This window comes from Danio rerio, chromosome 14 (genome assembly GCF_052040795.2).
Source record: "Danio rerio strain M-AB ecotype USA chromosome 14, GRCz13ab, whole genome shotgun sequence".
Classification (NCBI taxonomy): Eukaryota; Metazoa; Chordata; class Actinopteri; order Cypriniformes; family Danionidae; genus Danio; species Danio rerio.
The window spans coordinates 57,147,360-57,165,243 of NC_141034.1; the positions used below are offsets into that span (position 1 = coordinate 57,147,360).

Genomic DNA, 17,884 nt, shown 5'->3' on the forward strand with positions numbered 1-17,884 from the left:
CATCCTCATCCAAATTTAAAAAAAAATTGACATCTCAATATTTAAGATTTTCCTTTTATTTTAGAGTGGAGAAACGAATGGCTCATGATGAATACACTGACAGATCAGATAAAGTGACAGAATAAATTCTTAATACATCTTTTATTACACTATGATTGTTAGTTTTTACAGTAGTGTTTGGCAGTGATTAGGATTTAAGTGATTAAAACACATGCAGAACTGATTTCCAAGAATGCAGTTCATAGAAAATGTATATTTTTAAATTGTTTTCATGTCTATTTCTTGCCCTCGGCACCCAAATCTAGTTTCCCTTTAGTTACTTTAAAGATTTCTCAATTGCACTTTAATTTGTTGAACATTAAATATCTCTGCAATATTTAAAAAATAGCATGGCTTTGATGAGGCCATTTTTGTTGATGCATAAAAAAGTTGCTCTAAAAAAGGTTGAATATTCAATGATAGTGGAACAACAATACAGATGGCGACAGCTGAAATGCATTTATCCAACAATTCAAAATATGATGTTTTCAGAGATCTGCTTCACGAGGAGGTTTAAAGACACCAGGATGAGTGAATGATGATTTGGAGGCACATCTTTGGTTTAGTGAAGTACTTTTCAGTCATGATGATTAAAGGCATTGAGGTCAGGAAGACAAGCATCTGTTACTGTTGGCTTCAGTCATTGAGTTTTACACACTTTTTCCTTTCGGTAGCACCAGGTCTTCTGTAAAAATCACGTTCATCATATTCAGGGTTTCTCTCTCCACGTCATACTTTCAAAATGCATCTTGCTGGTACTTGGTACCACAAAATCCACGGCTATAAGCTGGAATACTTGTGAAGAAACCGCTCGTAGGCATCGTAAATGGCTTGTCTGAAAGTCAACAATCACAGATTAAATTAAAATGTTTCTGCGCTTATTTAAACAGTGGAGATCATACAGTTACTATCAACCAACATGTCACAGTTTAAAGGGATAGTTCACCCAAAACTTTGAATTCTGTCATCATTTACTAATAACAATAATAATAATAATAATAATAAAACATTTTATTGTTAAATAGACATTTTATTTGAAAATATACACAGCAATAGTCGAATTTACATCATGTTTGAAGCTTTAATTGTAATTGCAAGGGGGTGAATATAACCAGGAAAATGGTCTAAAATATCTCCTACTGTAAATCAGTAAATATGACAGAATATTCGCTTATAGACATTATATGCTCACCGAAACAGTCCTTGTTTGAAGAGGTAAGCGCTGATGTGTCCTCCGTTGAGGTATCGGACCTCGCAGCCGGGCCAGATCTCCTGTAAACTGCGGACTCCAGTGCGGGGAACATACGCGTCTTCCTTTGCCTGGACTATAATGATCAGACTGGGATCTACAGGCACTGCAAAACAAGGGAATGTGTGCAAATGGAAACAAAAAGAACAAGCCTATTGGTAAGTCTGTCACATTAATCAATATATGGACTTATCACACGACACATGGACATGACCTCAGTCATTTCTGGTGATGCGATATATAATCGCCCATACATACAACATCAGTCCTACCAACATTTCAGCTGATTGTGCAACATCTCGATCTCTAGTGGAGGTGTCAGTGTCAGTATGGTTTAAAACACTGTAGTATTTACAGGCCCGTAGCCAGCCTGGTGTAAGGGGTGGTTCTTTTTTTCTCGAAAAATGACCTTTTTGCAGTTATATGCCTCTGTTTCTATTTAACTATGAGATTTAAATACTGCATTTTTTAGATTTTTTTGCTGGATTAGCTAGTCAGATGTCATCATAACCACACTTTTTGATGTACTAAAAATATTTCCTAAAAATTGCAGTTAAAAAAATTCAAACAAGACTCATTTTTAAAATACAAATTTATTACATCATATGTCATTAGGAAAAATAGCAATCTGTTAAAGTTTTAAAGTAAAAAAACTATCATTTATTAGACAAAAAACAAACTGGCCAGCACATTCAACTGTCCTCAGTCACATTTTGGCCAGTTCAATAAAAAATAATAATCAAAACATAACAATAATAATAATAATAATAATAATAATACAGTAATAATTTATTCTTCAGATTTTTTCTAGCCTCTTTGGTTAAAAAAAAGCCTTTTTTGATGGATTATTTGCATTATTTATGGTGGCATAGCAGTCAAAATAGGATGAAAATAGGACAAATGAGCTCATTTGGGACAAATTCTGGACCTTTGTCAGTGAGGGGTGGGTCTTCCGAACCAACCGAACCCCCCTGGCTACAGGTCTGAAAAGTTAGAACATGTTTTATGCTGATAGTAAACATGTTTTAAAATAATTTTGGCTGTAAATGCGCACCTACATGTGTTTCAGGCGCAGGTCAGATTTTCTCCAGGTCATTTATTTAGTTTATATTAATTTTGTCCAAAAAACTGATAATACCTATCCAGCTTCATCTGTAATGCATCGCAAATCCCCTGAGGAGTCCGCTTGCCATTAAAGCCTTCATCGGGCAGTTATTTAAAAAATGTCAGAACTAGGGAAAGGGAGATCATGTACTGGACAAGTCAATAAATATACAGGATGTTCAGGCTAATGCGGCCAGTTAGCCTAGAGCACAGGTGTCAAACTCAGTTCCTGGAGGGCCGCAGCTCTGCACAGTTTAGTTCCAACCCTAATTAAACACACCTGATCAAACTAATCGAGTCCTTCAGGCTTGTTTGAAACCTACAGGTAAGTGTGTTGGAGCAGGGTTGGAACTAAACTGTGCAGGGCTTCGGCCCTCCAGGAATTGAGTTTGACACCCCTGGCCTAGAACCTCAGATTTTCATCTGTTAGGAAGTATGTCACTTACCTGTTTGGCAGTCTTTATGAACATATATGTTTAATAGTTTGTGATAATGACGCCGATGCCTGTCTTTTCTGCCTTCTTGCTCTTTTCGATCAACAGCGTAACTCACCATGGATGTCGCATCAAAGATTCAAATGTGACCACTCAGTGGGTTATGTCACGTGACTCGCGTCACATTAATGTGGCTTTGAGGCTCTATGGGATTCGAATTACTGGCCAGAGTTATTTAAAATTACACTTTATTACAATATATATTGAATATAAATATATTATATTACTTGTATAATAAATATATTATATTAAATTACATAAAATAATTAAAAGGACAAATTCTGGACCTTTTGGCCGTGGGGGGTGGTTTGTTCGAACCACCCAAACCCCCCCTGGCTAAGGGCATGATTTACTATAATTGACTATGGTATTTTCTCATGTGGGTGTCTGACAGCTGAGATAGATCAGGCAGCAGATTTCACAGCCTCTGTTACTCTTCATCTTGTTAACATTTATTATTGTTTATTTAGGATATGCGTTTTCACATTCTGACTCCAATGCCTGATTATTAAACTGTTAAAATGGCTATAATTAAATTAAATATTTTTCAGAATTAAACTTGATGTGTTTTCTGGCAGAGTGTTCTTGTATTGTGATGATGTTATATTCTCATTCTGGCATAAGTAGTTGACATAGTGGCATAGTTTATCGCGATACATTTTGGTCCCATATACATCATACAACAAAAAATAGATATGGTGACAGGCCTCTGCTAGAGCTGCTAGAGTATGGGGAAAATCATAATCAAATTATTTCGATCAATATGTGCTTTTATATCAACTTAAGCCTGAAATTATTCATAGCCCTAGCGAATACTGACTTTTATTCAATCAGCAAGTTGTGTTTGTGTTTGACTGGAAATGCCACAGGCTGCCAGAAACGCAGGAGAGCCTGGTGATGCGACATTAATTGTTTTATACTGAAACTTTCCTTCTAAAAGCGCGTCCTTGGTCTTATCCAAATTTCTGTGCACGTTAAACACACTGGCCGCCAGGGCAAACGGCAATCACGCCGCCCTCAAACCGAAAGGGAACGGTTCGCGGATAAAAGTGAGGACCGTGAGGGAGGGGGTGGGTGTAGCGGATGAAGTGAAGACCGGGGGGTTTCCTCACTATACTGCTGCCCAAAACGGCCGCCTAGGTTGCATCTATGCACGTGCCGGCCCTGAACACACAACGGCCACAACAGGAAATAAAAAAAACTTTTTTTTACGTGTTAAATATTTAAAATTAATCATGTGCGTTAACGCGATAATTTTGAAAGCCTTAATATATATATATATATATATATATATATATAAATAAATATTTATATACGTATATATATATATATACATATACACGTGTATATATATATATATATATATATATATATATATATATATATATATATATATATATATATATATATATATATATACGTATATATTAAGGGTGTCACGATCCTCCAAATCCTCGTTTCGATTACATTTTTGATTCTAAAGGCACGATTCGATTTTCGATTATGAATAAATAATTGATTAATGACCAATTAATTATTTGTAGCCTACCGTTTAAACTACCTGACCTACCTGGTCTTTGTTTTACCCATAAACAAATCATACAGTAAATGAATAAAGGCAAGACACACACATAATTACCACCTGTCAATCACTTTTTCTGCGGGACTCGTGAATAGGCAGTGATCTGTGTCGTTATAATGGCGTCGGTAAAAAAGACACACAACCAACAGGAACCAGCCAACAGTATCTGAGGTGTTCGCTAAAATGACTAAGTACAAGTGAGTGAAAGATTGAAGCAGTCCTCTGACTGCCTGGACCTGCTGTCTCGAGCGCATGGCTGTGTGTGCGTCTGTGTGTGTGTGGTCACGTGATGTGCATTTTCAGAGGTAGAGAGGAAGGAGGGCTGCTCAGAAATGCTACAATTAAAAACAAAGACAGTGTAAACAGGGCCTGAGTGTGAACTTTTCGCCAGCGGATTTGCAACGGGGGCGGGCGGAGGATCGCGATGCCGGTGTTGTCTATCGGACGAACCGTACGTAATACGTACATAGCAGAGCTTGCAAAACTGTGTTTTTTTGTCGACAACACGAACGTTGTCAACATAACTCACTGGAAATCCAAAATGCTTCCACACCGGCGACTTCATTGAAAGAGGAGAGGGTTTAAGCTCTGTCGACGGGTCTCCTGCGTCTGCAGTTTAACAAACACTTCAACAAGCCTGTTTTTTCCCACTTGGCAAGCCAAGCTGACGTGACATGGGGGCGTGGCAGCATCGACGATTCTATTTTTTGATTCGATAATCGAAATTGAGCATAAATTTCGATCGATTTCGATTAAAAATCGAAATCGTGACACCCCTAGTATATATATATACTACATATATATACACATTTATTTTTTTATTATTATTTTTTTTTTTTATTAATAATTTTTTTTTTCTAAATTTAACATTGCACTGGTGTTTATGTTCAATTATTTCACTTTTAAGGGAATTAAAAAGGAACTTATTCTTCCTAGAAAAAAAAGTCAAATTATTGAACCTACTTTTCTAAATTTGGAGAAAATTTCAGACGTCACTTAGTGCTTTTTGCATTTGAACTCTTCACATATGGTTTAGTATTTTGTTTTGTCTTAATTATTTTGATCTATATACAATCAAGCTTTTATATACAACTATATACAATCAAAATATATATTTAAAGCTTTGATTGTGATTGTATATATATATATATATATATATATATATATATATATATATATATATATACACACACAATCATAATCAAAATTTTAAATATATATTTTGATTGTATATAGTTGTATATAAAAGCTTGATAAATATATGATATATATATATATATATATATATATATATATATCTATATTAGGGATGGGAAGATTAACCGATATGTATCGATACGCGGTCATGCGCGTGCACGATGCGAGTGCATCGGTAGAGCAGCAGAGGATGAATGAAATTTTGGAAGCAAATCGAGATGCATCGGTTTTTGCGAGATGCATCGATTTTTCCGAGATACAGCTTATATTTTTAATATAGAATGTATTTTTTATTTATTAACAAGTGTTGTCAACCTGTTTTTGGCGCATAATTTAATCGACCTACATAAAGTAAACCTTAGCAACGGACTTGCGGATGTGTACACTTACACTACAACTCAGTGTATCAGGTGTGCGGATGAAGCTAGTGGAGCGCCCTCAGAAAGCGCGAGAAGCAAAACAAACATTTTATTCCTCACTGAGTTTTAAATCTAAAGTATGGCAACATTATGGATTTAAGGATGGACGACATGACAGGACAGATGCAATTTGCAAAATGTGCCGCGCATCTGTAAAATACACGGGCAGTACGACTAATCTGAAATCTCACTTGAAGCGGCGCCTCGGTGTTGTTGTGAAAGCATCTTCCAGTGTTCCTGCATCCCCGGCTTTCACACTGCTTCAACTGTAGCTACCAGCTCCAAAAGTGGTGAGAAAAGCATTGAAAGTTTTCTCCATGCGCAACAGTTCTGCTCGCTCTACGCCAATAACGAATGTTGCTGCATTGTTCATCTGCAAAGATATTCAGCCTAGTGTCACGGAGAACGAAGGTTTTAAACACCTCCTCCTGTTAATTTGTATTTAATTATATTTTTATTAGCCTGTTGTTTACAGTGACAGTGATGTTTCAAAGCAGCATAACACTGCTAGTTCACCACCTTAAGTTTTGAATATTCAGTGGCAAAATATCTTTGTAAAACTTGTTTTCATAGTTGAAAAGTTATATCACAATTCTTGTTGTGCAATGATAAACCTTTATGTTGAAAGAGTGCAAATATATATATTTTAATATATATTGCACTTATACATTCTGTTTATCTTGAAAATACTTAAATAATATGTGCTATATGTTCTAAAATGGCCCTCTACTGTAAACTGACACTCTGGCTCTGAGAGAAAAGCCAGTTTGTAAAAAAAGTCTTGGTTTTGCTTGGTTAATAAATAATCAAACTCATTCAATGGCACAGCATCCTCTTTCACATCATCTCATAAACTTGATCTAATTAGTTAGTGCTGAAATATCGCATCGTATCGTGATATGGGTGTGAATCGTATCGTGTTGCATCGCAATATGTCACAAATGTATCGCTAATATATCGGATCGTATTCTTTGTATCGAGATGCGTATCGGATCGGCATTATAGCTTAGATGCCCAACCCTAATATATATATATATATATATATGATTTCATCTCTGTTATTCACAGATGATGTTGTTCTGTTGGCTTCATCAAACATGGACCTTCAGCATGCATTTGGGCGGTTTGCTGCCGTGTGTCACGCGGCTGGGATGAGAATCAGCACCTTCAAGTCCAAAGCCATGGTGCTCCACCGGAAAAAGGTGGTTTGCCATCTCCAGGTTGGAGAAAAGTCCTTACCCCAGGTGGAGGAGGTCAAGTATCTTGGGGTTTTGTTTACAAGAGAGGAAAGGATGGAGTGTGAGATTGACAGGCGGATTGATGCCGCGGCAGCAGAAATGCGGTAGATGAACCGGTCTGTTGTGGTAAAGAAGGAGCTGAGCCGAAAGGCAAAGCTTTCAATTTACCGGTCAATCTATCTATCATGTATATAAGCGAAAGTTCACCCCAAATTTTTTATTCTGCCATAACATACTCATATCATTCAAACCTGTATATTTACTGCAGAAAAGCATAGTATATTTTCTAAACAATGTTGGACATCAGTGTGCATTGACTTCCATGGTGTTTGATATTCCTAAAATAAGTGTAAATGCCCACCGAGTTTCAACATTCTTCAAATCATCTTCATTTGAAACTCTAAGACTTGGAACTGCTTGAGTAAATGCTGAGTGAATGTTTGTTTTCGGGTGAACTGTCCCTTTAAGCCAAACCCCATCAGAGATAAAAGCACCTGCGTACCTGAAAAGTTGGCGATGTGTGTGCATTCATCCATTACGCCCTTCATGAAGCAGAGAGACTCGCGCTGCAGTGACTGCCGCTGTCCCGATCCGCAGGCGATGCTCTTAGCGTGTAGCATGTCTAAATGTGGAGCGCTGCTGCTAACGGCGGACAGCATCTGATCCAGACCATCCCGCTCCCGCCGACCCATCAGCACAGACGAGTCTGAAACGAGGAGACTTCAGTCAAACAAACCTAGTGCTCAAAAACATTTCATGACCTGGAATAAAGTTAGAGCAAAGTCACAGCTAGAAGGTCGCAGGTTTGAGTCCCGACTGGGTCATTTGATGTTTCTGTGTGGAGTTTGCATGTTCCCCCTGTGTTGGCGTGGGTGTGCTCCGGTTTCCCCCACAGTCCAAACACATGCGCTATAAGGGAACTGATCAACTAAATTGTTCATAGTATACAAGTGTGCATGTGAATGAGTGTGCATGGGTGTTTCCCAGTACTTGGTTGCAGCTGAAAGGTCATCTGTTGTTTAAAACATGTGCTAGAGTAGGATTACATTTGAGTACAGTGAACTCATCGTCATGTTCAAGAAAGCAGTCTGAGATGATTGAGCTTTATGACATGCTGCGTTATCCTGCTGGAAGTAGCCATCAGAAGATGGAGACACTGTGCTCATAAAGGGATGGACATGGTCAGCAGCAATACTCAGGTAGGCTGTGGCGTTGATGCTCAATTGGTACTAATGGACCCAAAGAAAATCTCCCCCACACCATTACACCACCACCACCAGCCTGAACCGCTGATACAAGGCAGGATGATCCATGCTTTCATGTTGTTGAGGCCAAATTGTGAGCCGAGCATCTGAATGTGTCAGCAGAAATGGAGACTCATCAGAGCAGCAACGTTTCTCCAATCTTCTATTGTCCAGTTTTGGTGAGTCTGTGTGAATTGTAGCCTCAGTTTCCTGTTCTTAGCTGACAGGAGCGGCACCCGGTGTGCTCTTCTGCTGCTGTAGCCCATCCGCCTCAAGGTTGGACGTGTTGTGTGTTCAGAGATGCTCTTCTGCAGAGCTCGGTTGTAGCGAGTGCTTATTTGAGTTACTGTTGCCTTTCTATCAGCTGGAACCAGTCTGGCCATTCTCCTCTGGCCTCTGGCCTCATCAACAAGGCATTTGCGCCCACAGAACTGCCGCTCACTGGATATTTCCTCTTTGTCAGAGCATTCTCTGTAGACCCTAGAGATGGTTGTGCATGAAAATCCCAGTAGATCAGCAGTTTCTGAAATACTCAGAGCAGCCAATCTGGCACCAACAACCATGCCACGTTCAAAGTCACTTAAATCCCCTTCCTTCCCCATTCTGATGCTCGCTCTGAACTGTAGCAGATCGTCTTGACCATGTCTACATGCCTAAATGCATTGAGCTGCTGCCATCTGGCTGATTAGAAATTTGCATTAACGAGCAGTGAAAAGTGTACCTAATAAAGTGGCCGGTAGACGTATTTTCTCTATATAAACATAACTGTTTCTTATTTTTTTTTACTTTTCTTAATTTTTTTAAGTTGCATTTGTGTGGTTTTGTTTTCAGTGACTGTTTATTTTATATCAAGTGTTTTACATAAGAGCTCATGTAAGCTGTGCAAAACCTCAACTTTACACTGCATGAATTTACACTAAAACTGAAAATACATAAAGGCAAAACACAGAAATGTGTTCACAACGTTAAAAACTCAACTAAAGCTACTAAAAACATCAACTGAAATTCAAAATCAAAATAAAAATGAATTAAAAAATGCAAAACTATAATAACCTTGGTCTGAAGCGGGACGTCCAGAATAGGAGGAGCGCAGCGCCACCTGCTGCCCGCTCTGCAGAAGCTCCTGAGTCAAATCCAGACCATCAAAACTGCCTGGGGCATTTTTCACAAACTCCTGCCCCATGCGGAAAGAGTCTGTCTGAAACACAAGGGCGTATCGCTGAAAATGCTGCACCTTCAACATCTCATCTCACTGTCTGGGACCTTCAGTGTTTGTGTGCTGCAGGATCAAGCACACAAATCAGCCGTTTGATAAATAAATGCATTGACCCCTCACAGATCTCTCCTTTACATTAATATTTTCTACAGGATTTTCTACAATAATAACTCTGTGCATATACATCAGATTAGTCAGTCCCATATCATATTTTTTTAATGTCAGAAACACCAGCATTAACATTTCATTAATAAATATACAATTAAATATCACAAACAGATGAAAACAAATTCGATGACTTTTTTTTTTTTTTGTAGAATATTTTCAGGCGACACTTTGCTGAATATCTCCTTGAGTAAGTTGATTTCATTAAAAACCCTTCTGCAGTCACTAAAAGCAGGACAGTCCAATAGAAAGTGTTGTACAGTAGCAGGATTTTTGCAGAACAAACAGAGTGGGAACTTTAATCAAAAGCCATGGGTAGGCCCACACAGAATCTGTGCGCGCAGATTTTCCGCAGATTTCTGCAGATTTTTGCCTATCATTAATTCTGTTTATTTACTTAAGTAAATGTGTGTAAATCTATATTTATTCAGTTTTTAAATTAATTACAGTAATTCTATTGACTAATGTGAAATTGTTCATCTGATTTATGTACAATGCAGTTTGTACAGTAATATTTTCAGTCTTTTAGTAGAGATATTATATGAGAGACTTGCTTTTTTTACCAAATAAAGTGAATCTAATTGGTAGAGGTGTGAACCTATACTGGTCTCACGGTTCGGTTCGGTTACGATTATCATGCCATCGATTCGGTTCAATCCGATATCTCGGTGCATCACGGTGCATTGACGATGCTTTCCATATATAGTGTTATATTTTAGGGGGGAGGCTATAACAAGCTGTCTGTATAAACACACAGACACACAGCAACACACTGTCTCTCATTCAAACACATTCACAAACATAGCATCAAACAAACAAACACACACGCGCACACACACACACACACACAAACACACACACTTAAGCCCTTGCAACAGGGAGAGCTCGCGCTGAGCGGAGCAAAAAAACCGAAAAAAATAAGCACTTTGCCGACGGTCCCTTACAGAGAGCTCCTCTCAGCGCGAGCTCTGCCGGCTAAAGTAAACACAGACTGCGAGGGCTTAAACGGAGCAGTGCTCGTAATGTCAAGCGAAAAAAAGAAAGACAGCTGTGAAACATAACCAGCTTTGTCTTTCTGTAGGAAACACACTTTAGATCTTTTTAGGGTAAGAGGATTTTGAGTTATTGCCGTCTGTAACTGAATGTGTGTCAAGAATATCGAAAACAAAACCAACTGAAGCGCGCTCATTTCTGGCGCCCCACTGGATATACAGCGCCCTAAGCATTTGCCTATGGTGCCTATGCCACGGGCCGGCCCTGAGTTGACTGAGTGTTGTAAATACCGGCGCTCACCTCCCTCACGACAGAGCGCATAGGAGATAAATGACGTCACTACATAATAACCGGTTATGATTATTACTGAATCGATACCGAATTGTCCGCGTCTGCATCGCGGTGCACCAAAGAAACAATTAATTTTGACACCCCTACTAATTGGTTTCTCAATTTAAACATTAAAGTTGAAAATGATATAACTTTTTATTTCACATATTGAGGTTTTAGTTATGATACTTCCAAAATAATTATCCAAAAGACTTTCACCAAAATTATCCACAGAAATCCACAGATTCTGACCCTGGCCATGGGTTAACATCTGAGACATCTGGTAAAAATCGCTTGATTAATTCTAGCCTTAAAAAGTATTAAAATGACACCCAAATTAATATGCTGTAGGAAAATCAATCATCAATCATCATCATTTTCTTGTCGGCTTAGTCCCTTTATTAATCTGGGGTCGCCACGGCGGAATGAACCGCCAACTTATACAGCAAGTTTTTTACGCAGCAGATGCCCTTCCAGCCGCAACCCATCTCTGGGAAACATCCACACACACACACACACACATACACTACGGACAATTTAGCCTACCCAATTCACCTGTTCCGCATGTCTTTGGATTGTGGGGGAAACCGAAACACCCGGAGGAAACCCACGCGAAGGCAGGGAGAACATGCAAACTCCACACAGAGGTTGAGCCGAGGTTCGAACCAGCGACCTTCTTGCTGTGAGGCGACAGCACTACCTATTGCGCCACTGCCTCTTTCCCGTAGGAAAATATTAAATAATAAGTAATCCGCTGCGTAAAAACCTGCTGGATAAGTTGGCAGTTCATTCCGCTGTGGCGACCCCGAATTAATAAAGGGACTAAGCCGACAAAAAAATGAATGAATTGTAATAAAAATGAAAAATCAAAAGAAGCAATAAACAATCAAATTTAATTGAAATGTTGTAGTTTGTAATTTCTAATTGCAGTAACTTGTTTTTGAGGATAATTTTTTTGCCAAACGAGCAGACACATATGAATGTGGATGTAAATGTATAGATGAGAACATATTCACAAGATGACTCTTAGTTTCCAGATGAGTCTGTGTTACTGTAGGTTCACACCGAAAGCAGCGCGAGCGTCAAAGTAGCCGGAAGTCATTTATTTTCAATGAGAGCCGCCGGCGATAAGCAGCAAGGAGCAGCGGGCACGTCTTCACCAGTGTGGGCATCGAGGAGAGTTGAAATCAACTTACCTTTATGGTAATGACTATCACGTGGTTCGGTGGCAACCAATGAGAATGAAGAAGTCCACCGCTTGAGAGGAGTTCAGAGAACACAGACCTGTGAACTTTGGCTCCGACCACTGTTGTTGCCAAGGGTTCGATGATTGCGGTCGCCAGGTGTCCAATTATTTATAATGTTTTCTCACAGGAACATGCATTAAATAAGTTACTGGCGAGTTCCAGATGTGCATTAATGTCATATATTATTATTTTTCTTTAAAAAAGCGTAAATCTCACGCGACAATACAAAACAGTATCGCTGCTTCAGGATATTTCAGACATATGGACACAATGGATAATTAGGTGGAGCAAAGCCACACCACACACAACTTGATCTTACATTGTTATATAAATTTAATAAAAAAAGTGTGCAACATTTTCACGCTAAAAGCATGTGTTATGCAGGAATGTGTCTGATATGCTGCAACGGCCCCTTTACATACAAGATCAATAGGGGTGTCAAAAATAATCGTTTCTTCTGTGCATCGCGATGCAGACGCGGACAATTCGGTATCGGTTCAGTAATAATCATAACCGGTTATTACTGACGTCATTTACCTCATATGCGCTCTGCCGCGAGGGAGACGAGCGCGAGTATTTACAGCGCTTAAACTACTTAAAACTCATAAACTGTGCACAATTTCACTGTGTGTGTTTGCTGGATCAGTCTTTCACAGACATATACAACAATAGCCCCTATTTCACTGAGATCCAGAGAATGAAAGTACTCCATTTCTCTCTCGCGTGCGCTCTGTCTCTCTCTCTCTTTCACACACACACTGGCCCATTTGACCTGCTGGCGTGGCTTTTCTTCTCCTCTCGGCTGTTTTACAGCGTTACTTTTGCATCCAGACACGAGCGCGTGTCTGCAGAGTTTTCTCCACCGTGTCTATCATGCATCAGCTGTGAGATCGCCGCTGCCGCCTGCCGCTTATCAGCATCACTCATCTGTGAAGAACGCAGCGCACGAGAGCCAATCACAACCGTTTTTGTTGAGGGTGTGACCAATCAAAGGGGTGTGAGAGAACTAGACAAGGATCAGAAATTGAGCGGGATATTTATATTTGTTTATATTATTTGCTAAATGCTCGTTTTGTTTAAAGTTACAGTTTATAAATCTGACTGTTTGTATTAAATGACAAAATTGTATTACAAATAATATATAAATATAAATATATTCATACATTTTAATACAAGAAATGCTGCTGTGAAGAAAATATAAAACTGTGTATGGAAAGCACCGTCAATGCACCGTGATGCACCGAAATATCGAATTGAACCGAATAGATGGCATGATAATCGTAACCGAACCAAACCGTGAGACTAGTGTAGGTTCACACCTCTAAAGATCAATGTAGCAAATTTTGACGCTCTCGTCGCCTGAGCTGAAGGCAGACAGCGTTGTCGCCAGGGCAGCCAGAGCGACCTTTGACGCTCTCACTGCCTTCGGTGTGATCGCACAGTTATTCAGCGATCGTTATCTGGGGTAAATATATCTTGAAATGCCACAAATATTCCAGACTGCAGTGTAATAAGTCAGTAAAACACACACCTACCCCACAATACTCCAGCATGCTGATGATTTCCTCCTCATAGACAGTGTGTGTCGCGTACTGCTTCTCCAGCTCTCTCCAGTTCACCGCTCGACTTAAAACACCCTGCACAAACAAACGGATCATTTTAGGTGCAATCAATAAATCACTCAGATGGCTTTTGTGGGATATTAAAAGATTTGAAAGCTGGCACAAAATCTTTCACCCCCTATGACATTTTAATTGCTTTGTAAAAAATAAAGTGCCGTTTAACAAGAGAGTTTTTTTAGCACATTTTTATTTTTATTTTATTTGCTTGTTTATTTTACAGGGACAATACACTTGACATGGTTACAAAGATAACCGATGTTGTGTACATAGGGCATATAGCATAAAGCTAATTTGCAGCCCTTGTCCCTGGTTAGGCTTTACATTATAAAAAAATAAATAAATAATAATAATAATAAAGAAAACCGGCAAGAATAAAACACAATACAGCAAACATGTACAATATTTACAGAGCCATAAACATAAGATGCAAGTCCATATGGATAAAGAGAAATGTAAATGGGACCAACCTGAAAGAATAATGCTTAATGTTCACATTACTGTAAAGATTTCAACCATTCTTTTAGCTTCACAGAAAAAACTGGGAGTTCTGATTGTAACTTTAAATGAACAGGCATGGCATTCCATAGATGTGAACCTTTTACTGAAAAGGATGACTGACCCACAGCGGTTCTGCATCTGCGGATTCTACAATTCCCACTTACTGCCCCTCTAGTCTTCGCCCCAACACTACTGAATTTATTTCAGTAGTTTCTAATCATAATAGTAGTTTCTAATCATAATAGTTTTATTATTTTATTTCTAATAATGTAATGTAATGTGTGTATTTATATAGTGCATGTATCGTGTATGTCCATACACCCCAAATGCTTTAGAATCGTGAGGGGGGTCTCTCCACACCACCACCAGTGTACAGCTCCACTTGGATGATGCTCTGGCAGGCACAGGACAACAGCACCAGGGCTTCACCACACACCAGCTATAGGTGCAGTGGAGAGATAGTGATGGAGCTAATTCAGTGGAAGGGGATGATAGGAAGGCCATGATCGCCGATTGAGGAACTTTGGCCAGGACACCGGGGTTACACCCCTGCTCTTTCACGAGAAGTGCCATGGGATTTTTTAATGAGCACAGAGCACAGAGCACCTCGGTTTAAAGATCTCATCTAAAGGACCGCGCTCACTGACAGTATGGTGTCCCCTTCACTATACTGGGGCATTAGGACTCACACAGACCGCAGGTTGAGCGCCCCCTGCTGGCCTCACTAACACCACTTCCAACTGCAACCTAGTGTTCCCTAGTGGTCTTCCGTCCAGATACTGACCAGGCTCAGCCCTGCTTAGCTTCAGTGAGGGACCGCTCTTGGGCTGCAGGGTGATCTGGCTGTGGCATAATAACTGATTTCTTTTATCTTTGCATGATGCATGTTGTATTCATGCAACACATTCGTCTTATATTAAAAAAAACTACCGAGATGCTGCACCAAATGAATAATCTGAACCTTACTGTGGTAAAAACACTTGAAGCAGTCGTCCAGGATAAACACGGTATGAGAGGAATGGGTTTGGGCCAGTTGGTAACAGCTAACGAAGCCATCTAGGGAGAAACAAAATGAATAGGTTTGCATAGGAACAAAAACAACACAGCTGACTGGTTGGTACAGTAGGTCATGATAAATCCTTGTTATTGTGCTATATATTGCAAAGTTTTGCAATCAATTTTATTTTAATACCAATTTATGCAAGTGATTATATAATGATATAGGCACAAACACTTTAAGAATAGAAACACATCATTCTTAAGGTTATTTAGATTTTGTAATTTGATGTTAAAAGGGTAAATAATATTAAAAGGGTAAAAATATGCTAATATTTTCCAGAAGAGGTGGAAAAGTATTATAAAATGCTTCCCATCTTAAGTGTAACTTGCTTGTGTTGTGCAATTGGATTTACAAATGTTTCCTCTGAAGAAGTTATGATGGCAAACTTTATTATCATGATTAAAAACAAAGTATATTCTCATCTGTTAGGTCAGGGCTAATTAATTAGTTGGTCATGGGGGCTGGTTCATGAAAAGCATCCCAAACGAAGGGCCGGAGAGATATGACTTGCTATATGAGTGATGACACAACTGTATATAAGAGCACATATGCTGTATATTTTTGCTCACTAAGACACCCATGTTGGCTTTTTCTACATTCAAATGTTAATATATTGTATTTTGAAACTACATAATAATACTTCATTGTACAATAGACTTTTTACAACCATTCAAATGTGGGAAAAAACAGGCTTGTTGAAGTGCTTGTTGACCTGCAGACGCAGGAGACCCGTCGACAGAGCTTAAACCCTCTCCTCTTTCCATGAAGTCGCCGGTGTGGAAGCATTTTGGATTTCCAGTGAGTTATGTTGACAACGTTCGTGTTGTCGACAAAAAAAAAACTCAGTTTTGCAAGCTCTGCTATGTACGTATTAAACGGTTCCTCCGATAGACAACACCAGCATCGAGATCCTCTGCCCGCCCCCGTTGCAAATCCGCTGGCGAAAAGTTCACACTCAGGCCCTGTTTACACTGTCTTTGTTTTTAAATGGCATTTTAGAACGACAACGATTTGACATCCACAGTGGCGTGTAGCATTTCTGAGCAGCCCTCCTTCCTCTCTACCTCTGAAAATGCACATCACGTGACCACACACACACAGACGCACACACAGCCATGCGCTCGAGACAGCAGGTCCAGGCAGTCAGAGGACTGCTTCAATCTTTCACTCACTTGTACTGAGTCATTTTAGCGAACACCTCAGATACTGTTGGCTGGTTCCTGTTGGTTGTGCGTCTTTTTTACCGACGCCATTATAACGACACAGATCACTGCCTATTCACGAGTCCCGCAGAAAAAATGATTGACAGGTGGTAATTATGTGTGTGTCTTGCCTTTATTCATTTACTGTATGATTTGTTTATGGGTAAAACACAGAACATGCAGGTCAGGTAGTTTAAACGGTAGGCTACAAATAATTAATTGGTCATTAATCAATTAATTATTCATAATCGAATCGAATCATGACTTTAGAATCTAAAATGTAATCGTATCGAGGATTTGGAGGATCGTGACACCCTTAGTATTTCAGAGCACAACAGAAGCAGTGCATTGCTGAAGTAGGCTTCATCTACATTCAGACACATTCATATGTTTGAACTGCATAACAATTGGTGATGCAACAATTATAGATTTTGGTTGTACAATTATATAGTCTGAAGAATAATCACTGTTTCACGGTTATCACGTCTAATGTAAATTCAAGCTTTATATTAGGTAAGCAGCTATTTAGATTAACTGTTGTTTCCATCTGCATTCATGCATACATAATCATTTTATTAGTAATTCGTCTAACAGATCTTTTGTTTACATTGCACTGAAAGGCACGCACAACTCTCACCGTGAGATGTTTTCTACTGCGTGCGCTCAGGGGCGCAACTGCACATTTACTGATGGGTATGCGGCTTCAACTTTTGCGCGCCCCCCCTTCAATCCAACTATATTTTATAACAGGCAAGTGATAAAATGTGGAAAATATTTCCATCAATAAATTATAGATATTTTTTCATAAAGATATCAATATGCTTCAAAAAATACAGTTTCGCAGTTCTGAACACACCTGAAATAGTATGAAGTAGTAAAAGGTATAATTACATTAAGCATGTTAAGTCGCAAAGAAATGCATCTCTTACCACCCCAAATTTCTTCTCAATTTAATTTTCCCTCACTAAATGATTATATCACCTTG

At 39.1% G+C, this 17,884-nt stretch overlaps 1 protein-coding gene across 4 annotated transcripts in view; it reads right to left on the bottom strand.

Moving 5' to 3' along the window:
* Positions 1 to 40: 40 nt before the first annotated feature.
* abhd18 (abhydrolase domain containing 18) overlaps positions 41 to 17,884 on the bottom strand; it is a 31,811-nt gene continuing 13,967 nt past the window's right edge. The window contains exons 9-14 of one of the 4 annotated variants that reach the window (XR_015506794.1): positions 15,604 to 15,693; positions 14,053 to 14,154; positions 9,620 to 9,760; positions 7,825 to 8,028; positions 1,232 to 1,394; positions 41 to 874 (exon numbers count right to left, since the gene is read on the bottom strand). Coding sequence is in view for 1 of the 4 variants with exons in the window: in NM_001013347.2 (NP_001013365.2) it covers positions 820 to 874; positions 1,232 to 1,394; positions 7,825 to 8,028; positions 9,620 to 9,764; positions 14,053 to 14,154; positions 15,604 to 15,693 (759 nt within the window). In the remaining 3 variants the exon portion in view is untranslated. 4 annotated transcript variants of the gene reach the window in all.